This window comes from Castor canadensis, chromosome 7 (genome assembly GCF_047511655.1).
Source record: "Castor canadensis chromosome 7, mCasCan1.hap1v2, whole genome shotgun sequence".
Taxonomy (NCBI): Eukaryota; Metazoa; Chordata; class Mammalia; order Rodentia; family Castoridae; genus Castor; species Castor canadensis.
The window spans coordinates 63,567,478-63,591,464 of record NC_133392.1 but is presented as its reverse complement, the minus strand read 5'-3'; the positions used below and the strand labels follow the sequence as shown (position 1 = coordinate 63,591,464).

The following is a 23,987-nucleotide window of genomic DNA, read 5'->3' as shown; positions in this document are numbered from 1 at the left end:
AGTAAAGATGAGGCTACTGGTTACGTCTTATTTTATTTCTTTACAAATTAAAGATGCATTGAAAAATAAACCAATGAGAAATGAGAGGTCCAGAGCAGGGGCATCCCAGGCTGGGAGCAGGCAAGCCTGGCCACCATCAATCCTAGCCCTTGTCCTGCCCCAGCCAATTGGGGTTGGAAGATAACTTGTCAGCCCCTCAGTCATACCAAAGCCCAAGTGGTGTCTCGGCACAAGAGGACAGGGCTTCAGCCATCTCTGTCTCTCCCCCCAACAACTCCCGGCTTGGAGAAAGTGTTTCCAATGGGAGCTGAGTGGGATGTGGGCTGCCTCTGTGAGGTATTGCAAGTTGATGATCAGGCTCCCTACAGAACCATCCAGTGTTGGGGCTTCTTCAGCTGAAAAGGAGGCTGGTACCTCTCCCAGGTGTTAATATACTTTTCAGTTCAGTTCCCAGGCCATTCATCTCTGACATGTGCTTCTATCCATGAAGTGTTCACCATTCATTGCAGGGGACAGACAGCACACACAGTGGAAGCAGAGAAAGAAAGCTAATCAACCACCCCCAATAACTTCAACTTGGTAACTGAATTCCAGCCTCAAAAAGAACTGACCACTTTTCTCTCCACCACCTATGGTCCGTACCCAGCTCTTGTGCACCTGTATGTATCCCTAATATAGGAAGTTGTTAAGCTGAATTAGCCAACTCTTACAGTAACCCTGGAGTTTCCTCACATCTTCCTGCCTGCCCCTCTTCTCTTGGAGACTGGTCCAAACGGACACAATATTGCCAGGGTCTGGGTGCCTTCAAACCCCCAACACTGAATCATATACAGTGAACTGAGAAACTACATTCATTACACAACAGGTTTAGCAGGAAAAGGAGGGTAGAGTGAGAGGACAGAGGCACCTTCAATCAGCAGGACATGACAGAGTAGTAGCAGACTTGAGCCCAGAGAGAAGGTGTCTCCTTATATCTTTCCCTGCCCCCAAAGAGACTGAGGTCAGCTTACATGACTTATAAGGAACTGCCCCGATTTCTCTGCCATCCTGGGGTGCTTTGCTTTCTGGAACCCTATGTCATTTACCCACTGGCTTTAGCTCAGTAGCTGCCGAATCTCCTTGTGCATATGACAGAGAAAGTCCACATAGGATGCTCCCCCACTCAGGCTCTTGTCTTCCACCAAGAAGTGCTTGAATAGCATCTCCAGCTTGTCCTCCTGTTTCACCACGATAAGCTATGGCCAGAATGCAGAGTCATGAGGCAAGGCCAAAGAGAATGAAGCAGAAATCCCATAACATGGTCACTTAATTCCCACCCCACTTCCAGATGAAGACTTGACAAAGAAGAAATCCAGGTCAGATCAGTGTTACCTTCATGTACCGCGATCTCTGTGCCCTTAAGCTATCAATGAGGCCTCGAATTTTCTTGGACAGTGGATTATCCAGAACTGGCAATACTCCCTGGAACATAAAATTTATTCATCTTTATGATAAAGTACTCAGATCAGTCAAGAAGGGGCAGCACCGATTTATGCATCATCTGAAACAAGAAAGCCTGGAAACAATGACAGCACCCTCCCTTCCCAAGTGTCCACCGATTAGTAAAGGGACTAGCACACTGCAGTGGCTCCCACTCACATCACAAAGTAAAATTCCACACCCATATTCTCCTTGACTCCCTGCCCTCACCAAGCCACTGGTGATCTGACTGAAGGAGGAAACATTGAAAAGGCTCTGGACAACACCCTGTTGGACACTTGCTCCAACCCAGAGGAAGAGGTTGAGCCCATTCTCCAGCAAATATATATCGCCGTTGCTTAGACGCTCTTCAGATGCTCGAACTGCTGGTTGTTCAGTGGTACTCTCAATGGGAGACTTTGTCTAGACAAAAGCAAGGGGGCAAAAGATCACCAAAGGACCATAAGACATGACTGCCCCCATAACGTGCACACACACACCCTCAGGAAGCTAAATCCCAGATACCATGCTCTCTGGGGTCTCAGTAATTCAGTGTGAAATGTACATGAAAACAAATTCTTTTCTGTCAGACAGATAATGTTAACTCTCTCCACACACATCCTTCTAAGAGGACTTTTACTCAGTGTAGTGTCTCACACTCCAACCCTCAATCGCACCATTGGTAAAAGCCGAGGGTAGAAGAAGACGTTGGTCTCAGCTACATCCATAGAGGTAACCAGCTGTCGGACATAGGCACGGTCATCAGTAGTGACTTCAGCTCCAGGCTGCAGAACATCACTCTTCAACACACAGTTCAGGTAAACTGGGAGTAGCTTCATGCACTCAGGAAGGATCAACTGAGGGATTTATCAACATAGGATCAATGATCATGGAAAATCTCTTCCGAATGCAAAACTTTATCCTGACAATGCCTCCACAACTTGCTTGCCCCACCTGTCCTGCAGAGGAGGGACTGGCACAGTTTTTTCTGTAACAAGCCAAAATCTGAGCACACTGGGCAATGAGAGTGTCACGCACAGTCTTCACAGGGCTGTTCAGGACACCCCGGTATGCTGGATGGGAAAGGGAGAAAGCAATGACTGGTCAGCCACTTATCACATGTGCCTTCCACAATCATACCTACCCAGGAGTGCTGAATCACTGCCATCCTGGACCTTTCAATCCCATCCCACCCTGCCCTGCCTCTGCCCTCACCAAACTTGGCCATGTAGTTGATGAGTGTGTCAGTCTCACAATTTCGATACAGATCAGCCAGTTGGGTACAGCAGTTCAGGGCCAGGTTGTGGATGCGGAGCCGACGCTGCCCTGCACAGCTGGTATACAGCAGGGCACACTAGGGGAAAGAAGAGAGAACTCATTCCGCTCCCTCACAACCCAACCCACTCATGTATTTCTCAGTGAATGTCACCTAGCATTTTCTCCTCATCTCCTGCCTCCTGCCTCCTCACCTGCAGGAGGGCTCCGCTCTCTTCATTAAGCCGATCATCATGCTTGAACTCCACAGTCACTGTCTTGTCCCCATCCAGACCAGCCAGCTCCACATCTGTTGTATTGCTCATGTACAACGCTCCAAAGAAATCTACAGCACGGATACCTGAGGCCACAGGGATAAGGACAGACCTAAAGGTGTAACAGAGGCCACATGTCTCCCTCTCAGATTTAGTCCCCACCTACTCTTCAACCAGGACTGACCGGTGCTTGTCCGAACCCGCATAACAGCATCAAAGCCAACAACCTTCTGTACATCACGACGTAGGTCACTCAGGAACCGTTCTTGGTCATTCTCCACCTGTAGCCCCCAGGCCCAGAGTCACATTACTGACCACATACCTCACTCTATAGTCAGTCTTCCTGTACCCCTTCCACATCACATTCCTGTTTAGTCATAATAACAGTAACAGTGAAAATAATATGTTGATGACAACAATGATAGCTTTTAAGTACTTAATACATTCCAGGTACAACGTGAGGTACTTTCATATAATTATTTAATTCTGTAGACAAATCATTATAAGTATTGAAGTCCCATTTTACAGACGAAAACACAAAGGAGGGAGTAATTAAAAGTCATTTAACTTAAGTCTTAGAGGCCAGGAATTTATCCTAGGCCAGTAAGTGGTGGGGCTAGACTATCAACTCAGAACTGATTCCAAGGCACATGCTCCTACCACCACACCCTCAGGGCTCACTTCTGTACACTGCTCCAACACAATTTCTATTAGTAAGTCAGCAGCTAAAAAGCCATTCCTCATGCAGACATTCCCAGCCCTGCTGCCACATGCCACCCAGAATCCTACACCGTACCTGAAAGCAAGCATATTTGTAGATAGAACCACCAGTGAGCTGGGGCACAACAGAGAGGGTGGCCACATCCACATACTGGTTAGGGAAGAGGAAGAGGTCTACACAGCAGCCTTGGGCCACACACTCTTTGGCTAGAGTCTGATAGGCACCTGTCTGGGGCTGGAAAAGAGTCTGGGAAGAAGCAGAAGAAACGTTCAAATAGTTTGGCTCTGCCCTACTTGAGAACTGCATAAATAATATGGGATACTCAAATACTTGTAAGACTTAAGATATACTGCATTGGAATTTACAATAGTAGTAGAACAACATCTTAAATAAACAAACACAAAAATGTCCACCAAAGGCTTTTGGATGAGATGGGATAGAGAGGTTTGGAAATAGTGGAGCAGGTTGATAGTCACAGAACTGACATGTGAACAAGCAGAATGTAGACCCAGTTCCCCTTGAAAAATTGAAAAAGCTAAGAGTACACGCTGGGAAGACACCACCTTCCTCTGTAGTGGTAAGTCCTCCCACCACCTTCTAGTCTCACACCTTCTCCTTGTCTGTGTTGATCAGCTTCCTATCATCTCTGTTCTTCAGCTTCCCGGGGGCCTCTGCAATGGGCAGGGATGTGTGGAACAGAAAGAGCTTTCCTGCACACTCAGCAGCCTAGGAAGAAGACAAGATTATTTGTTTATTCTTTCCTTTATTTATCCATCCCTTCCACTGTCAATTATTAAGCACCAACTATGTTAGATAGACTGACTTACTGGACAGTCATCAATCACTGAATAAAGGGTGGCATTTGCCAGGGGGTACAATGGTCAGAGAAAAGCAAGGCAAAGGAGGTTACCAGGGACTCCAGCCTTACCTTCAGAGCCTCCATTCCAGCCTGGATTACTGGGGCAAATACTGTTTCTGTCTCCCTTGTGTCTGCAAACATTTCTGGAATCTGATCCAATAAGCTGAAGAGACAGGTGAAAGGTGACAACCAAAATAGCTAACAAGATTTCAGCTACCTCAGTTCTCAATTCCCTGAAGAGTCATCTGGCCTCCATACTCTGAAAACTCCTGAGGCATAGCTACTGACCCTTCTGCTCAACTCCCTTCCCACTCCCCTTTTACCCCCACCATCTGGCTCTTACCTGGTGATTACTGCCCGAGACTCATTGATGTTGACCAGGAAACCATCCAGTAATGGGACAAACATGTCAGCCACATCAGATACAACCATCATCTGTGGCTGGGCCAATGAGCTCTTCACATTGTAGAAGTGGAGCACCTTATTGTAGGTGACAAAGCCAACTCGAATTGCTGACTCTTCTGCCCCACCCTCCCTGTAGAAGATGACATAGTTAACTGAGACTGGCCACCTTCTCCACCACCCATAGCTTCATGATATCAGGCTCCAGCTGCTTGGTCAACCCAGATACCCCACCATTAGTTAACAGAAGCACCTCTGTTCCATAACTCTCACCTAGGTAGGTAGTCTAACAATGACTTGAGCTCCTCACAGAGGAGCCTAACAAGACCAGTCCTGATGGCGTTGTAGGAGACATCAATCATGAAAATGAAGGCTGGAGGGCTGGGGAACTTATTGTTCTGCAGAGGAAGGAAATGTTGGGGATGGAGAAAAATGGTAAGCAGTTCAGTTGGCTAGAGAACAGTCAGCATTGAATGGGACAACTGAGGGGTAAAGGAATGATGGTAACAGCAATTTTTGACTGTTTCATCATCCTCCACCCACTGCTCTTCCCGACTACCTTCCCTCACCTTGCAGTAATCTACAGTGGCCAAGAATTCATAAGAGCCCAGGGATAGCTCAGGGCGGTCATAAGCATCCACACGCTTGCCGGTATGATCCAGATGTTGAAAATACTGGGGGGGAACTGTAGGAAATATGAAATGAGTTACTCAAAGGTCTACTCAATTTTAGTACATCTGGTCCTCGCTGAGCTGCACCACATTACTCCACTACCCCATATCCCCAGGTGTGCCCTAGTTGTCCAGCTTCTGAAAAATGGACCTTCATCTATTTAATTAGAAAGAGAACAATGAAGATGCAATCAAGACCTTCCCCTGGAATCCCAGTCTCTGATCATACCATCATTGATACAGCTGCAAAAACAGCACTGGAAGCGCCTCCCTCCCTCAATGAACTGCATGAAGGGGCACATGTATGCTTTGCAGCGATTGCAACGTAGAGGGCCAGATTCCCCGTGGTCCACGACATATGGTGAAGCCTAAGAAGCAAAGGGAAATGGGTCAGATGTAGCAACAGATGAAGAGGAATTAGCCTAGAGGAAGACCGTGCTTAGCACAAATATTTTGCCAGGGGAAAGAATAGAGCTGAAAGGAACAGAGACAAATGATAAGGAAACTGTCCCTTAAGTCTAAATTCCACAGTTCCTTCCACTCTCCTTCCCAGACTGCATTTCTCCCTGAAAAAGAGAGAATGTGAAACTGACTATAGCAAGCCAGGGCTGTCACAGGCTATTTAGAAAAGAGCCAAAAGTTATTCAGGAGATATATATATATATACATACATATATATGTATATATATATATAATAATTTTTTTTTTGGTGGTACTGGGGTTTGAACTCAAGGTTTCACACTTGCTAGGCATTGTGAGCCATTTTTTTGTGTTGGATATTTTCAAGATAGGGTCTTGCAAACTATTTACCTGAGCTGGCTTCAAACCAAGATCCTCCTGATCTCTGCCTCCTGAATAGCTAGGATTGGATTATAGGCAAGAGTCACTGGTGCCCAGCTATCCAGGATTCTTGCTTTTGGCCCTGTCTTCAGTCCACTCTACTCCTGCCCTAGGGATTTTGACTCCTGCTTCTTCCCTTAAGTATCTATGATGCTTCTCCCCCTTTTACCTACTGATGTCCCAAGCGGACGTCACCCTACAAATAAGAGACCAGTGTTCAGCCATTCCCACTGGGACCCAGAAAGAGACAAAGAGTACAGTGGAAGCAGAGAGAGCAGCAGAATATAAACTGAGTCTTGGGCTTCCACTTCTAGAGAACTTTTTTTTTGGCAGTACTGGGGCTTGAACTTAGGGCTTCGTGCTTACTAAGCAGGCACAATACCCCTTGAGCCACACCTCCAGCCCTAGAGAACTTTTTGTTTCTTTGTTTCTTTGCTTATTTAAGACAGGGCCTTGCAATGTAGCCCAGGGCTGGACGTGAATTTGTGATCCTCCTGCCTCAACCTCCAGACTGCTGGTGTTATAGACATATGCTACCACAGCCAGCATTAGAGAATTCTGTCTTAAGTACATGAGGGTAACCAATCCAAGCCTGAAAGAACAACTGCCTAGTTCTCTTTTTTCATGCTGGTTTCAGGCACTGGAGTGATAAATTGGGGCCCAAAGCCAAATGAGGAACAGAGTACTGGATCCTACTATACCTATTCTTTTATATGTTGTCCTAACATTCCTTCCCCACCTGGGATGATAGGATAGCATATAGGTTAAAAATAGAATGATGTGCTTTCCATCATCCAGAGATGACCATGCAATGAGAGTTTCCTACATTCTGCTGTCTTTATCCTATAAGTTGGCTCTGCCTCTTTTCATATAGTTTGTTCCTCCTGTGAGCCTGGTCCCACAAAATTTCTTGTGCTTCTTCTCTCATTCCTACCATTTCCTCCAGGTATGGGCCCTAGCAAGAAAGCTACTGAAAACACTATCCCATCCCACCCCACCAAGATGCCTTCCATTGTGCCGGCCAGAATCACATCTAGGAAGAGCTTTATTCTCCTCCCTCTCTACTCTTTATTATATTCTAGCCCCTTCCCTGACTTACCTCGTTTGGGGGCAGTCTTGCCAGTGGCTTGATGACAGCTGCCAGAGGCACCTGAGCCTGCTTAGCCATGTCAGATGTACAAGGGATATTATAGGATGTGCATCGGATATATCGGGGACTTGCATTACCTGAAGGAGGTAGAAGACTTGAGTTGTATCACAGAATCCCTCCAAATACCAGCTCTTTGTCGATGATTCACTCCATGAGCTCCATAAATGCTCAAACTAATGTGGTTCCCCTCACCTCACCCAAAGGATTTGATGGGAAGACTGGTCTGTAGTTCAAGACTGACAAAAGCTTCATCCATAGCTGATAACCTTAGAGAAAAAGACACCCTAGGGAAGAGTTAATGCCCTTCTCACCTTGGTCTTTCACCAGGAAGTTGGTGGTCACTAAAGGTGGCACCTGGCCCCGTACACCAGTAACAAATGGCTCTGAACCCCGGTTGTTTCTGTCATCTTCAATGACCTGAATCTGTGGAGAAGTTAAATGAGTGAGGTGATAGAAGAAAAGGAAGTGCCAGGTCCCAGAATACCAGGAGAAAGACAGGCTAGAGCTACAGCACAAGAAACTAACAATTTGCTAAAGAACACCTCATTCACCAGAACTGCTCTCCTTCTGGAGACCATATCAAATACCACATACCAATCTTCTACTCTATAGCCAACAGCAAAATGCTGAGCAGGTTATACTGAGAATGGGTTTCTTGACGGATTGCTCTCTGACCCCTATCGATGGTGAGCAACCTCTTCTTTCTCCCACTCCAGGAAAGCTCCAGCTCTGATTATTGATTAGATTTCACTACCTTATCCCAGAAAGATTTCTCCCTCCTCCCCCCAAGACACATTGGGTCAGTGCAGGAAACAGATGACAGTAACCATGTAAAAATGAATCTACCTGGAATGGCTCTACACTCAATGAAATTAACAAGGGACAGGGTGAGAATTAAACAGCCAAAAATGATCAGGTAAGGAGAAGAAGCAGATGCTGCTTTCCTTTCAGGTTAGCATCAATGGGTATATACAGGAGAGGGTAAGTACCCAATCCTTATAGCCCAATCCTCAGTCCTCACATATTAACAGACACAATGAAGGGAGAAAAAAAAAAAAAGAGGATATGCAAAGCTGGTAATCAGACCCTTATACCCTTATACATACTGGTCACCTTTGGTCTGTTACTTCCAGATGAGTTTGGTAAAATGAGAAAAAGTAAAGGGCAAATAAGACTCTGTATCCTACCACAGAAAAGGTTCAAAACTGTATCAGAGTCAAAGACTCTCCAGATGGGATAGTGGCCCACAATTTCCCAAATCAGCAATCCCTTTCCCTGTAAGATATGCCAATTTGGGATGTTATGAACCTATACCTTAGTAGCCACCTACACAAATGTTTCTCCACAATAGGCTGTAGACAAATCAAACCTAAACTGGGAGGCTGTACTGCTCAACTCAGTCCTGTTCCATCACATGTCACACACAAGCTCCTGGAGGAGCCAGCAGGACTAAAACCAAAGCTTAACATGCCACCTGGTCCTGCCCTTAGAGCCTGACCATCTACCATCCCATAGTTAAGGCACTGCCAACAGCTTGCTACCTCTGCATTACATGGTGACTTTAGGCATGCATATCCTTTAGCCTATAAAAGCAAGGATCTAGAAGGGCTAAGGAAAGAGAATGTAAAGAGATGGACATGGTAGATGAAGTGAAGATGAAGTCACATGCATGCACGGGTGGCACTAATACAGGGATGACACGCACACACACCCACCCCCTGCACTTACTGGACTAGGAATGGCATCGGGGTCTATTCTGTGCCTGGTTTTCTGCTGAGGAGGCAGCTCATTGAGTTGCTTTTAGTGTTTTAATAATAAAGACAGAAGGGGAATACAGGGAGGGAGACAAAAGAACAAGAGTCAGATGTTACTTCTCTCAACCCTGATGATTTAGCCACCAAGAGCTGGAATCCAACTCAGAAATCAGAACCCCTCCAGATTTGAAATTCCACGTCTCTCTCTGTGGCCCAACACAAAGGCCTCAGTAACTCAAATATGATGGAGCAAGATAAGGAAAGGGAACAAACAGGCGGTAAGCAGGGCTTTACAGGGAGGGACTGAACACAAGAAACCTTAAGGAAGAAGAGGAATGCTCCCTCCAAAAGGCCAAACCTTCCATCTAAGGATCCCTCTTATGATGGACAGAAGCCTTCCTGCATCCAGTCAGACCCTACTTCCCACTATGAAGGATGGAAGAGGAAGGAGGGGCTTCTCAGTCTTCAGGATTCCTCTTGGCCAACAGGCTCCCTCAACACTACGGTAGGTCCCCAAAGGAAGAAGGAAGAGAACAGAATGGGTATGACAATGACTAGCATGGTGAGGTAACTGACATAGCAATGTTACAGATAGGCTATAAAGTGCCCTCCACTTAGGAACAGTCCTCTATCCCAAGTCTAATAAGGAGGGCCTAAAGATTTTAGTGGCTCCGAGAGTAAGATTCACCCTCTCCCTGGGAGACTTTACACACATACGTCCCTTGTACATTACAGATCGCTTTTACCCATCCAGACAGCAGGGACCTACTAACCCAAAGTACTGAGGGCTTCCTCCTTCAACACTGTTCAAGTATGAGTAGAGAGGAACCAGTGAGGCTTTCCTGTACTGAACACCTAATACCAAAAAGTTCCTTCCTGCTCTAGCTATTAGGAAGAATGCTGACCTTAGTTCTAAGGGAACAATATCCAGCCACTATTCCACAGAAGGGCAAAATTGACCATGCAATGTATGTCCAATAGTGACAACACATGGCCCTCAACCCAGAACTCTATAGACAAGCAATCACTCTTGGCTTCCCTTCCCTCCCTATGCAGCTCTGGAGTAAAACTTCCCCTAAAAGACTTCTGGAACTTCAAGTTGTAGTTCCAAGAGTCAAAAATTACATCTAGGCTCTAGGTCTATAAGAAGATGAATAACAAAAAGGGAAAATTATCAGAAAATGCTAAACAAATCTATTTTTGGAGGGGGGGTTGCTATGGAGTTTGAACTCAGGGCCTTGCACGACAAATATCTCATCTAGGTTAACCTGCTCATCTAGCAGACACAAGCCCTTTCCCCAGGACTACGTAAGTATTTACTTACAGGGCTAGGGATGGCATCAGGGTCCAGGCGCTTAGGAGGCAGTGGCTGAGGAGGCCCAGGCTGACTGCCAAAGGTGGGTGCTCCAGGATAGGGGCTTCCATAATTGGGCTGAGGGCCCCGGGCTGGTCCAAAAGAACCTGAGAATCATGGCACAAGGTTCATAAATTTAAAATCTCCTACTTGTCTCAGGAAAATAGCTACACTCCTATGATCATAGACTTGAGGTACACTAATGCCTGATGAAGCCATTCAAAGAAAGACCTACTATTCGAACTAAGAAAAAAAGAATGTCTTATAAACATCAAATCCTAGTCGGGCGCTGGTGGCTCACTCCTGTAATCCTAGCTACTCAGGAGGCAGAGATCAGGAGGACTGTGGTTCAAAGCCAGTCCAGGCAAATAGTTCTCAAGACCCTATCTCAAAAAACCCTTCACAAAAATAGGGCTGGTGGAATGACTCAAGGTGAAGGCCCTGAGTTCAAGCCCCAGTACCGCAAAAAAAAACCTTATATCCTAATGATACCCTGAAATGTCCATATCGTTCATGACTTAGCAATCAATACTAAAAGAAAAAAAGCAGAGGACTGTAGCTCAGTGGTAAACTGCTTACCTAGCATGAGGCCCTGGGTTTAATCCCTGACACCAAAAGACAAAAAACAACAACAACAACAATAAAAAGCATCGAAATAACTGAAGCCTTTAGTCAAACTTTGGGAAAAACTCACCATTTTGTTGCAGATGATAGCCTGGCTGCTGAGGGGAGTGCATAGGTGGTGGTGGTCCTGGGGGCCCAGTCATCTGGGTGCCTGGGGGCACAGCTTGAGGAGAAGCTGAGGACACATGGTTGGGTTGGCTCACTGGGGGACCCCCAAAACCCTGTCCAGGCAGGAGTGGACCAGTCATGGAAGGCATCCGAGAACCCCCAGAAGCTGGGGATGTGAAGCTGGAGGCCAGTGGTGGGGCAGATCTCTGGGGAGGCTGGATCCCAGCATGACCTTGGGCCTGATTAAGGGGAGGAGCCTGGCCCTGAGGATAGGAGCCATATGGACCAGAGTTAGGGAAACTTCCTGAGGCTGAGGCCAGTGATGTTGGTGGGCCTGAGAAAAAGAAGACTAAAGTCAGAAGCCTGGCCATTCTGCCTACTTATTCAGTAAATCACTTCCCTTCCCACAAAAAAAGGGTTAATTATGACTATCCCTTCCTCTGGGGCTCAGAAGCACAGGAAATAAAAAGGAAATAAAAGGGATTCAGTATATTCCCAGAGCCTAATACCTCTGAAAAGAAAGGGATAGCAACATTACTGTGGTCACTGCTACTTACCATAGCCCAGCCCTGAAGGAGGAGGAGCTGAGGCCACAGCACCACTGATCTGCATTCCAGCCAGCTGTGCAGTCACCTGTGTACTTGTTGGGGGAGGACCATAAGGCTGAAGCACGGCTGGTTGGCTGGCCACAGGGGCCAATGGGGACCCAAAAAGCTGAGAGCTAGGAAGCCTGTAAAGAGAATGAAAGAAGAGATGACTAATGGACTGTGATACTCTTCAAAGTTGTCAGGAGTTCTAATCACATAGGAAGCTACATTGTTTTTTAGCACATTATACTCATCGTGAGCTCTTTTATGGCTTCACACTTGGATATTTGTGAGTGAATTACATTCTTGATTATCTACACAAATATGTTTGTGAAAAGTCTTTTCTACTAGATTTACTCCACAAACATGCCAAACACCATCTGGTAAAATACTATTTAATCTGATACATAAATTATCATTTTCTCTGCTTCAGTCCTATGTTGACAAACCATCTAAGTTTTGTAATCTGAACCCTAAAGAAGTTGAAGTGAAAGGCACACATAAGCATGAACACAACAAATGTTTAAGAAATGTGAGACCAAGTGCACTAGGAGTGGTGACCTATACCTGTAATCCCAGCCCTTGACAGGTGGAAGCAAAAGATTAAGAATTTGAGGCCAGCCAGGCATCGGTGGCTCACGCCTGTAATACTAGCTACCTAAGAGGCAGAGATCAAGAGGATCACAGTTCAAAGCCAGTCTGGGCAAATATTTCTCAAAACCCTATCTCGAAAAAACCCTTCACAAAAATAGGGCTGGTGGATTGGCTCAAGGTGAAGGCCCTAAATTTAAGCCCCAGTACCGCAAAAAAAAAAAAAAAAAAAAAAGGAATTTGATGCTAGGGTTGAGGGCATGGCTCAAGACATAGAGACTTGCCTTGCAAGCACAAAGCCTTGAGGTTCAAAACCTAGTACTGCCCCCCCCCCTAAAAAAAAAGAGAGAGAGAGAATGAAATAAAGAGTTTGAAGCCAGCCTGGGCTACATAGTGAGAGCCTAACTCAAAAAAAAAAAAAAAGGTGAGCTCAAACAAATGAAGTTTGATTATTCAAGCTGTAAACACAAGTACGTATTAGTTTATCCTGAGACAGGTGTTAGAAGAAACTGTAAAATCAGAAAAGCAGGTAGCTAAATTTGGCAATCTGTACTAATTTGAAGGATGATGCTAACTATACTAGGAAAGGCCTAGAAAAATGACATAAACCAGGCAGCCTTTCAAACTGGGTCTATCTAGCAACACCTTGTTACTCAGACAACATATTTAAATATAAATCATTCCAATAACACTATGTACCTACTACAGGCAATATCGGTGGTGTTTCAGTTTGATATTACTGCAGATATCTACAAAATAGGATATTATACAAAAAAACTCCTCCTGTGACTTCAGGAATTAATCAAATTCTTCACAACAGTAGTCTCTTATATTGAATTTTGTGTGTGTGTGTGTGTGTGTGTGTGTGTGTGTGTGTGTGTGGTTTTGGGGTTTGAATTCAGGGCCTACACCATAAGTCACCAGCCCTTTTTTGTGATGGGTTTTTTTGAGATAGGATCTCATGCATTGTTTGTCCAGGCTGGCCTCAAGCAGTGATCCTCCTGATCTCTGCCTCCTGAGTAGCTAGAATATTAGGCATGAACCAACAGCACCCAGCTCTTATATTGAAATTCTGACAAATACTTCCTATCTCTACTAAATACTAGTACTTTATATTTGGTCAGCTCCCATTTGTCCTTCAGTATAATACCAATTCTCATTGATTCATTCAACTAGTATTTTCTTCAACTAGTTTTGTTTGTCTGTTTGTTTTGGGTTTTTTTTTTTTTTTTTTTTTTGCAGTGCTGGGGATCAAGCCCAGTGCCTTGCACATGCTAGGTAAGCACGTGCTCCATCACTGAGCTATAACCCCAGTCCTAGTATCGTTTCTTTTAACTAGTATTTCTGCTAGTCAACCTTATCTCCATAAGCTCTTTGTTGGGGTTTGCATTTTTTAATTCCATAGTACTAAAAATAGCCCATGGCAGAAGTTCAATAAATCTTTGTCAGAATTACTACATTCCACAGTACTGCTCCATTAACATGGATTATGCTCATGAGTTCAATCCCCAGTACTATATATATATATACATGGATAACAATACCAACTACCCAATGCCATTCTGCCACATGCCCCGTAACAATCAACTTCTACCTTATCTACATATAGCTTTAGGACTTCTAAAGTATCTCTGACTTCTCTTTTCCTTTTTGGTGGTACTGGGGTTTGAACTCAGGACTATCACACTGGCTAGGCAGGCGCTCTACCACTTGAGCCACTTCACCTGCCTTTTGTGTGTGTGTGTGTCTGTCTGTCTGTCTGTCTGATGGGTTTTTCCAAGACTGGCTTTGCACCATAATCCTCCTGATCTCTGCCTCCTGAGTAGCTAGAATTATCTCTAGTTTATTTATCTAATCCTACAGCAAAATAATGAGGGAGACAGAGCAGACAGGAAATTAAAACACTGAAAGTATAAGTAACAGAACAAGCTAGAAGTACAATCCAGACCTGATTCCCAATTAACTGTGAGAATGTAAGTAGAAAAATGTGTAAGACACATATGTGAACAGTTAGTTATAATTCAACCATTCACATAATCAAAAACCAAGTCAAGCCGGGCACCAGTGGTTCACGCCTATAATCGTAGCTACTCAGGAGGCAGAGATCAGGAGGACTGAGGTTCGGGCCCCAGCAAATAGTTCACAAGACCCTATCTTGAAAAAAACCCATTACAAAAAAGGGCTGGTGGAATGGCTCAAGGTGTAGGCCCTGAGTTCAAACCCCAGCACTGCAAAAAAGAGAAGAAAAAAAGTCAAAAAATACAATACACTAACATCCAAATTCCCTGTACATGTCTCCCTTCTCCCAGAATTAACTACTTTTCTAACTTTTTTTCCAATTTTTTCAAGACAGTCTTCAGCCTCCCAAGTAGCTTGGGATTATAGGCATGTACCACCGGCAAGAAGATCTTTATATATTGTAGAAAAAAAATTTTTTTAAATATGGAATGATTCACAAATTTGTGTGTCATCCTTTCACAGGGGCCATGCTACATGCCAATCTCTATATTGTTCCAATTTTAGTACATGTGCTGCCAAAGTGAGCACTGTAGAAAATTTTTTTAATATTTTGGCTGTGTTAGAGATCCAACTCAGGGCCTCATACATGGTAGGCAACTGCTCTCTACTGAGCTATATCCCCAGTTATGTCTGTTTTATATGTACATAAAAAGGAATGAAGTATGGATACATGCTACATCATAGATAAACCTGGGAAACATACTAAGTGAAGTCAGTTACAAAATACCACATAGTACATAATTTCATTCCTTTTTTTTTTTTTTTTTTTGGTAGAACTGGGTTTGAACTCAGGGCTTCATGCTTGCAAAAGCAGGTGCTCTACTGCTTGAGCCATACCCCAAGTCCATTTTGCTCTGGTTATTTTGGAGATGGGATTCTCTTAAACTATTTGCTCTGGCTGGCCTTGAATTGCCATCCTCCTGATCTCAGTCTTCCAAGTAGCTAGGATTACAGGTATGAGCCACCAGTGCCTGGCAAAGTTCTATTCTTATTTAAGTCCAGGATAGGGAATCTATGGAGACAGAAAGTAGAGCAGTACTTGCTTAGGACTGGAAGCATGCTGGCCCTAATTCTTTCTTCTGAGTCTAATCAATCATTTTTTGTCCTCTGAGAAACCATTACAGCCTGGATTGTGGAAGTGTTGTTGTTTCACATTTGCTTCTGAAAGGTACTCCAACAACACTGTCTCTCAACATTAATACATATGTATATTATATATATATATATATATGTGTGAATATATGTATGTGTATATGCATATATGTGTGTATATATGTACACACGTGTGTATATGTATGTACACTTGTGTATATATATGTGTACATGTGTATGTGTGTGTGTATATATATATATACACACATACGTATGTGTATATATATATACATATATACATTTATGCCTGGGCTGGCCTGGACCAAGATCCTCCTATTTGTACTTCCTGTGCACCATGACAGGGGCACACCACCAAGCCCAGCTTTTATTGGTTGAGATGGGGTTGGCCTTAAACCATAATCCTGATCTCCACCTCTTAGTAGGTAAGATTACAGAAGTGAGCCATCACACTTGGCCTTGATGTTAAATTTTTTAAAAAACTTTACTGAAATATAATTTCCATACCATTAAATTCATTTCTTTAAATGCAAATTATTTCAGTCAATTTACAGTTATGCAACCACCAAATAGAATATAATTTTAGAACCTTTTTTTTTGAGATAGGGTTTTGCTGTGTAACCCAGGCTAGCCTTAAACTTGTAATTCTGCTGCCTCAGTTTCCCAAGTACTGGGGTGTGCCACAATGCTCAGCTTAGAACTTTTTTTTTTTTTGGAGGTGCTGAGGTTTGAACTCAGGTCCTCACGCTTCCTAGGCAGGTGCTCTACCACTCTACCAGCCCAGACATTTTTATTACGCCTGATTGTTCCCAGTCTCAAGAATTTTTCTTTTCCCACTCATCATCAGCCAACCTGAGAAAAACAGGATTCCTTATCTCCCTCTGATGGTGAGCAGATAATTTCTAGTTTAACTATTGACTTAAGGTGCAGTTCAGACACAGATTTGATAAAGAAGGTCACAATTCCAAATTACCTTTCAGGAGGTGAAGGAACCCTGAATGAGTCCTGAGAACTCATTTCCCTGCCTTAGCACCTGCTTAAACTTAAGTCCCTGACCTCACCAAATCCAATGGTCAATTCTCTGCCCTTATCTTAGCTTTCAACAGCAATTGACAAAATTGATTACTCCCTTGTCTTCCTGCAATACTCTCATCAAGATACCACAATCTCCTAGCTTATCTCTTACCTCACTACTACTCTTTCTCATTGTCTTTTTTGTTTTTTTGAGGTGCTGAGGATCAAACCCAGGGTCTTGTGCATGCTGGGCAAAGGTTCTGCCACTGAGCTATACCCTAGCCTGTACAATGACCTTCTGCCTCAAGGCCTTTGTTCCCTCTAAGACACTATTCTCCCAGATCTTTGCACAACTCACTTTATCACTTCACTGAGATCTCAAACATTTCAGAGGCTAACCTTAACCAGCATATTTAAAACAGCTCCCTACCACCTCACCCTTATATCCTCACTCCATTTTATATCTTTTTTTTTTTTTTTTTGAGGTACTGGGGTTTAAACTCAGGGTTTTACACTTGCTGGCAGGCAATCTACCATTTGAGCCACTCTGCCATCATCCGTTTTTTTTTTTTTTCTTTCATCATCCGTTTTATATCTTTAGGTATATTTGTCTACCTGTTATCTTCTGTGTATCCCACTTATTTGCCTTATCCAAGCTTATATTCAATGCTGAAAATGTATTTTCTGGACACTCAATAAGTGTCAGAAGATGACTCCAATTACCATATTCCCTATCCACAGTTATACTTTTTAAATTATTTATCAAAAACAAACAATAGAGCCAGGCACTGGTGGCTCACACCTGTAATCCTAGTTACTTAAGGAGATAGAGATCAGGAGGATTACAATTCAAGGCCAGCCCCAGCAAATAGTCTCTCAGACCCTATCTCAAAAATATTCAATATAAACTGGGCACCAGTGGCTCATGCCTGTAATCCTAGCTACTCAGGAGGTGGAGATCAAGAGGATCATGGTTCAAAGCCAGCCCTGGGCAAATAGTTTGCAAGACCCTATTCAAAAAAAAACTATCATGAAAAAGGTCTAGTGGAATGTCTCAAGTGGTAAGAGCACCTGCTTAGCAAGCATGAGGCCCAGAGTTCAAACCCCAGTACCACCAAAAAAAAAGAAAAAGAAAAGAAAAACACTAAGGCCAGGCATGATAGCTGTAATCCAGCTACTCAGGAGGTAGAGATCAGCAGAATCACAGTTTGAGGTCAGTGGTGGGCAAAAAAGTTAATGAGACTCCATCTCAACCAATAAGCTAGACAGAGTGAAACACACCTGTAATCCCAGCTACATAGGAGGCATAGATAGGAGGAGTATGGTCTAGGACTGCCCTAGGCAAAAACTCAAGACCCTATCCAAAAAATAACTAAAGCAAAAAAAAAAAAAAAAACAACTAGGAAACAACAACAACAACAAAAATGGCTCAAGGGTAGAGCATCTGCCTAGCAAGCACAAGGCCCTGAGTTCAAACCCCAGTACTGGCTGGCTGGCAGAGTGGCTCAAGTGGTAGAGTACCTGGCTAGCAAGCATAAGGCCCTGAGTTCAAACTCAAGTGCTGCCAAAAAAAAAAAAAAAAACCCTAAAACAAACTCCTGGCACTGCCAAAACAACAAACAAAAAACCATTCAGGTTCACAGAAAAAGAATATGGGTTAATAAACAGGACTGGACATGAGTAGCACCTGTAACCTGGAGAAAAGAAGACAAAATACAACAAGGTAGAGGGAAGAGAAAAAGGGAGCTAGGAGAAAGGGAAAAAAAAGACTCTCACTCATTCCTAACCTTTCCCCTTTCATCAGACCCATTTTACCATACCTCAGTTACATACCTTTGCATCTGAACAGTGGAGCTTGGCCCATTCTGTACATCACCTTGGCCAAACTGGGCATATGCAGCCTGGCCACAGGGGGCCTGTGCTGTTGAAGCTGGAGGTGCCCCTGAGGAAGGTGGGGCTCTTGACACACCTAAGGGTAAAGGGCAGAAACTAAATGATTGGGAAATAGCTTTCTCCTCCACCCTGAGCCAAGAAGGCAAAGCCAAGAATCAATAAGCTCAGACCTTCACTGACCCAATACCACAGCTGCACAGTTAAAAGGAAACAATCACGCGAACTGGTGGCTCATCCTTGTAATCCTAGCTACTCACCAGGCAGAGTATTCAGGATCTCACTACGAAGCCAGCCTAGGCAAAGTAGTTTGTGAGACCCTACCTCGAAAAACCCATTACAAAAGATGGCTGGTGGAGAGACTCAAGGTGTAAGCCCTAAGTTCAAACCCCAGTACCACCACCAAAAAAAAAAGAGAACGAAAAAGCCAAATAAGAAATCTAATGCAACACCAGAATATTTATTTCCCTAATGTTACACAGCATCTAAAAAGAAAACTCAAGCAAAGGAAAAGTAATGACATTAGAAGAAAGATGAGAAACACCAAAAATCAGGCACAAAAATAGTTTTCATACTAGAAACATTCATAAGTAGACCTGTCCTAGGATCATTTATGAATAGAACCATCACTCCAATGACAGTCATTCTCAATATACATGAGGTATAAGTGATTTCAGAGACATTATATCAACAGGTGCCAGAGGAGCTTTGACCATAACCCTTCCATTTAGCTCTTAATAATGAAGCTAGGTGAGGTTGTACAGAGTGACACCCACAGGAAGTAAGCTGCCAAGGAACCTGGGAAGATGTACTCCCACTAGATGTCTTAAGGTAGAAATAGTCACCTATCCTAAAACAAGGAAGGACAAAATGCTCACAAGATACTTAGTTTCAGAGGGCCAGATTCATGTTCCCCAATTCCAGTCCCTTGGCAGCTTTGCTAGAGCAATACAATCCAAACTGAAGATTGTTGATCTTCCCTCTTTGCTCAAAAGAAACTTAGACACATACCTTGGAGAGGTGTGTGCTGATAGCCTGGTGCTGGGCCATTGTAGGCTCCATAGGGAGTAGGGGGGGCTGTAGACCCTGGTTGCCCACCATAACTGGACTGATGATACCCTGGGTAGACAGGCTGAGGCTGGCCAAATGGCGGCACAGGTGGAGCTGACTGGTTGACATTCATTATGAGAGCATCCCCGACTTGGTCTCACCTAGTAGAGGAGAAAAAGGATAGAAATTAGTCAAAACAAACTTTCTAAAGAGAGAGCAACTACTCAGCGTAGGAAGTAGAGATAAAAAGGGATTGACCTTATCAGGGAGTAATCAGCTTAATCATTCTCACACTACCACAGGATCTCTCCCACAGGTACTGACTGCACAGTCAGTACCCAGTTACTTTCCTCAGAGCAAGTATTTTGTTACTGTGAACTGCCAAGAGGGTATAAATTCCAACTTCAGACAGACCCACTGGAATGGAGCAGTGGCTTCTGTTCCCCAGTGGTATGATTTCACACAAGAAGTCCTGTGGCTGGTAAACTATCATGATGCTACAGGTAAGTGAAACAATAGTCTTACTTTCCATTCATTCTCTAGAGCATCAACTCATTCATTCAATAAACGCTGAGTACCCTCGAATGTGCTAATTGTTTTTAATCACTCAGGTTGAAAGTCTAAAATGATCAACTAAAATCCTCCTCAAAAAACAAACTTTAGAGCCAAGTGAGGGGCAAATAGTTCGAGACCCTATCTCAAAAATACTCATCACAAAAAAAAGGGTGGGTGGAGTGGCTCAAAGTGTAAGCCCTGAGTTCAAACCCCAGCACCACAAAAAAAAAAAAAACTTTAGAACAACTGATTTAGAGAATGACACTCTTGACTAAATCACAATACTCCAAATGCTACTCCAACCTCAGTCTTTCCACTAAAAGAGTGTACAGTCCTTAGAACTGAAGCAGTAAGATCTCCAAATGCAAAGAATATCTGAAAACTAGCAAGGTAACAGATTAGAACTCAGTTTGGCCAGACACAAAAACACCTTCACAGGCTGGAGGAGTGGCTCAAGTGGTAAAGTGCCTGCCTAGCAAGTGTGAGGCCCTGACTTCAAACCCCAGTACTACCACCACCCTCCCACGCCCTTCTCCCCCACCCCCGAAAAAAACATCTTAACAAAACCTAGAAAACAGTTCAAGGATTGGTGGCAAAGTTAAGATTTTATGGAAAAGCTCATTCATCTCATCCTTCAAGCAGAGGACTATGAGTACTCTAAATCCAAAGCACTTCTCCAACTCTCCTGTTTCTGCTCTGCTTATATGCTAATTACGAATGTAGGTCAATACCAAAATTACTACAATGTTGCCCAGCAACAGAAGGATGAGTTAGAGGGTCTTTCAAGGGTCCTTTCATAAAGAGGACTATCTGACCACATCTACTCTAAACAGCCTTATCATTCTAATTATCCTATAGGCAGAAGGGACTAAAGAAACAGGACCTCACAGGTGCAGCAGTGGAACAATGGGCCTCTCCCCTGTGCTAGAAAGAGCCATCTTAACTATAAAAAAGCTGAGCTGTTCCTACACTAGAATTCTTTAAACTCAAAGTCGCCTCGGGAGCTGTTCTTACAAAGCCTAAACATTATACAGGTCACTGACACTAAGCTTGACAGATGTCCCCCTCTCTTTATCTTCCTAAAGTCAAGGGGAGGGGGAAGGAAAGGAGCTGCTTCTCTAGAAAATAATCCCCCCAAACAGACACATGAGCTTGCAGTCAAACTCCAGTTTCAACTCCATTCTAGGTGGAGTCGAGGGTGACAACCCAAGGGGGCGGGGCAAGCTTTCTAGAACTCTGACAGTAGCCGAGCTGTGGAGGCTGGGAGCGCCGAAGATCAAGAAGCCAAGCCAGTTTCTCCCGCCACGATGAGAGACGGAGCTGGTCTACTAAGCATTAGAGACCGAGAGTCTTGTCCTTCAACAGGCTCAGTGTGGAAAGCGGGAGCCGGAATCCACGCCGGGAGGCGAAGGGAGAGTCTAGGACTGATCTGGGTGGTGGATGCGTGAGGTGAGGGTCTCTTCTCAAACCCCGCCCCCAGGATACTCCCTTCCTTCTAAAACCGGACTCCGATCTGGCCAGAAATGCCTCGGCCTCTCCTCTGCATTCCTACCCACCATCCAATCTCCCGATGCCACTCCTCACCCGGCTCCAGATCCAGGTTCGACTTCGTTCCTAAAGTCAAGGCTCCCAGGCTCCACTTCCGGTTCCGAGGGTGCTGTCGTATCGCCCCCGGAAGTTCCGCCCCCACGCTCTAGAGCCTGGCCACTCCTTCTGCCACGTCGGCATTAGACACGCATTCTGAAACCCGGATGTCGTGTGTGCACCGATTTTTCTCTTCCTTCATGGCTGCTCTCTGGGCAGCTCTGCTGAGTTTTGTGCATTTTTGTTTTGTTTTCCAGATGTCCCTGTCACTTTATAGTATCACCAATTGAGACGCGATTGAGAAAGCTGGGTTAGATAGCTTTAGTAACGCTCCCTCAATCAAGCTGTGACGTATTAATGACCTCTGATCTAGAGAGTCTTGTAGCCATTTCCTGCCGACCCTTGACCCTATTGATTTCCGTCCTCTGGGTTGCGTTTACCCCTGACCTTTGCGCACCATGTGGTGGTGGAAGGGTACTAACTTTTGATGTTAGTCTGTGCATGATGACTTCGAGCTCCGGCTCTGCAATTCACCGGCTTGAGCAACTTCTCTGTTTTTCTCATTCTACAAGGGAAATAGTAATGCTCACCTGACAGCATCTTGAAAGGGTGAATTTAGAGAGGTTTCAAAGATTGCCTAGTATCATAGTAAGCACTCAGTAAAGGTCAGTTGTTACTAACCATTTTTGTACAGTATCTTCCTTTAGGTGCAGAGCTCTTCCAGAACCAAAAGATCTCCCTGGCTTTGTCTAATGGAACAAAAATTCTTGCAGCAGTCATTACCCCGTTTAGTGAATAATTTGTAGTATTTTTCATTTCTCTTTTTTTTTTTTTTTTTTCTTTTTTAAGATCGGGTCTTGCTACCTAGTGATCCTACCTCCATCTCCCCAGTGCTGGAAGTGCTGGTATTACAGGCATGTACCACCATGCCAGGCCTTTTAATCCTTTAAGTAATATTCAATTAATGATTTTTTGAGCATTACTGTAGGCCAATTCATGTTTTAAGTTCTGTGAATACAATAGTAAACAAAAGTGTTCTTGCTCTTGAGCTGGTGAGTGGCTAAAGTAGTAGGACATCTGCCTGACAACCAGAAAGCTCTGAGTTCAAACCCCAGTGCCACCTCCATCCCCCCCAAAAAAAAGTTCTTGCTCTCATTCTTGACAATAATGAGGTTCATTAATGGAAAAAAAAAACTGCACTTCAGTCTGTGCTGGAAACTGAATTAGGCATTTCACATGCTTTATTAACCAAACAGATTTTCCTGTTGTCAGTTTATAGTTGATTGTCAGTGGATCCTGGCATCAATAGTTCGAGTATCATCTGAGAACTTATTAGAAATTTCTAACCCATCCTAGACATGGTCAAATTCTGGAAATGATTCCCAGCAAGCTTTGGTTTTAACGGTCCCAAAGGTCACTGATGCTAGACTTCAAAGATGACTCTCTCCCAGGTAATTCTCTTGCTCACTGAAGATTGAGAACCACTGATCTAAATTAATAACTTGCAAAATTCAGCTAGTATTTGTTGATCACCTGCTGTAGGCTGGGCCATCTGCTCAGCATTTTCACATGATTTATCTCATTTATCTCCATATCACCATAGGAGAATAGTTGTCTTCTGTCTTCCTTAAGATGACACCCCTAGTAAGTGGTAGACCCTAGATTGTTTCTTGAGGATAAAGGCTGATGTGCTGCATTTTATTATTTTTTGTTTCTTCACTCAATGGTTCTCAATTTAGATTGCACATTATAATCATCTGTGGTGCTAATACTGGCTGAGCATGATGGCACATGACTGGGACTCCAGCACTCCTGGGGCAGGAGGATGGAGAGTTTGAGGTCAGCCTGAGCTCACATAGTGAGACCTTGTCTCAAAAAAAAAAAAAAACCTAATACCTTGCCTAGCATGTGTGAGGCCAATGCCAGGTATTAGACCAATAAAATCAGAATCCCTGGGGTTGAGACCTATGAATGTTAATGTGTACCTGTGTCTTATTTTAGGGAATCAGTAGCTGTCAAAGTTTCCAAGTGATTCTGATATACACTGAGAGTTAATTAAAAGCCACTGGTATACCACAATGGCTGGCATGTAATTAACATTTATATATATATATATA

At 43.9% G+C, this 23,987-nt stretch overlaps 1 protein-coding gene and 1 non-coding gene across 6 annotated transcripts; both read right to left on the bottom strand.

Moving 5' to 3' along the window:
• Positions 1-8: 8 nt before the first annotated feature.
• Sec24c (SEC24 homolog C, COPII coat complex component) lies at positions 9-21,999 on the bottom strand. Of its 5 annotated transcripts, XM_020174436.2 has the most exons (25): positions 21,871-21,999; positions 19,693-19,892; positions 18,625-18,760; positions 12,028-12,200; positions 11,433-11,804; positions 10,709-10,845; positions 9,359-9,427; positions 7,942-8,053; positions 7,580-7,707; positions 5,870-6,008; positions 5,539-5,654; positions 5,243-5,367; positions 4,911-5,102; positions 4,637-4,730; positions 4,318-4,434; positions 3,784-3,954; positions 3,172-3,268; positions 2,928-3,073; positions 2,674-2,812; positions 2,413-2,531; positions 2,136-2,315; positions 1,690-1,881; positions 1,372-1,461; positions 1,086-1,235; positions 9-478 (listed from the first exon to the last, which is right to left on the bottom strand). In XM_020174436.2, the coding sequence occupies exons 2-24, from the start codon at positions 19,862-19,864 to the stop codon at positions 1,095-1,097; spliced, it is 3,357 nt and encodes a 1,118-aa protein (XP_020030025.1). In that variant the 5' UTR covers positions 19,865-19,892; positions 21,871-21,999; the 3' UTR covers positions 9-478; positions 1,086-1,094. The 5 variants fall into 5 exon arrangements, with proteins under 5 accessions (XP_020030025.1, XP_020030023.1, XP_020030027.1 ...); XM_020174434.2 differs by having other exon boundaries at positions 9-1,235; XM_020174438.2 differs by having other exon boundaries at positions 9-1,235; positions 11,433-11,537.
• LOC141425198 (U6 spliceosomal RNA) lies at positions 15,085-15,195 on the bottom strand. Its single transcript, XR_012450287.1, has one exon. It is a non-coding gene; the product is annotated as a U6 spliceosomal RNA (small nuclear RNA).
• Positions 22,000-23,987: the final 1,988 nt, after the last annotated feature.

Bases quoted from the DNA above. Each gene is read 5' to 3' on its own strand.
- Sec24c (XM_020174434.2), bottom strand. From the start codon at position 19,864: ATGAATGTCAACCAGTCAGCTCCACCTGTGCCGCCATTTGGCCAGCCT. The intron at 12,201-18,624 runs GTATGTAACTGA...TTCTCTTTACAG, and splicing joins TCCACTGTTCAGATGCAAAG to GCTTCCTAGCTCTCAGCTTT. The intron at 1,882-2,135 runs GTGCGATTGAGG...GCTTTTGTCTAG, and splicing joins ACCCTCGGCTTTTACCAATG to ACAAAGTCTCCCATTGAGAG.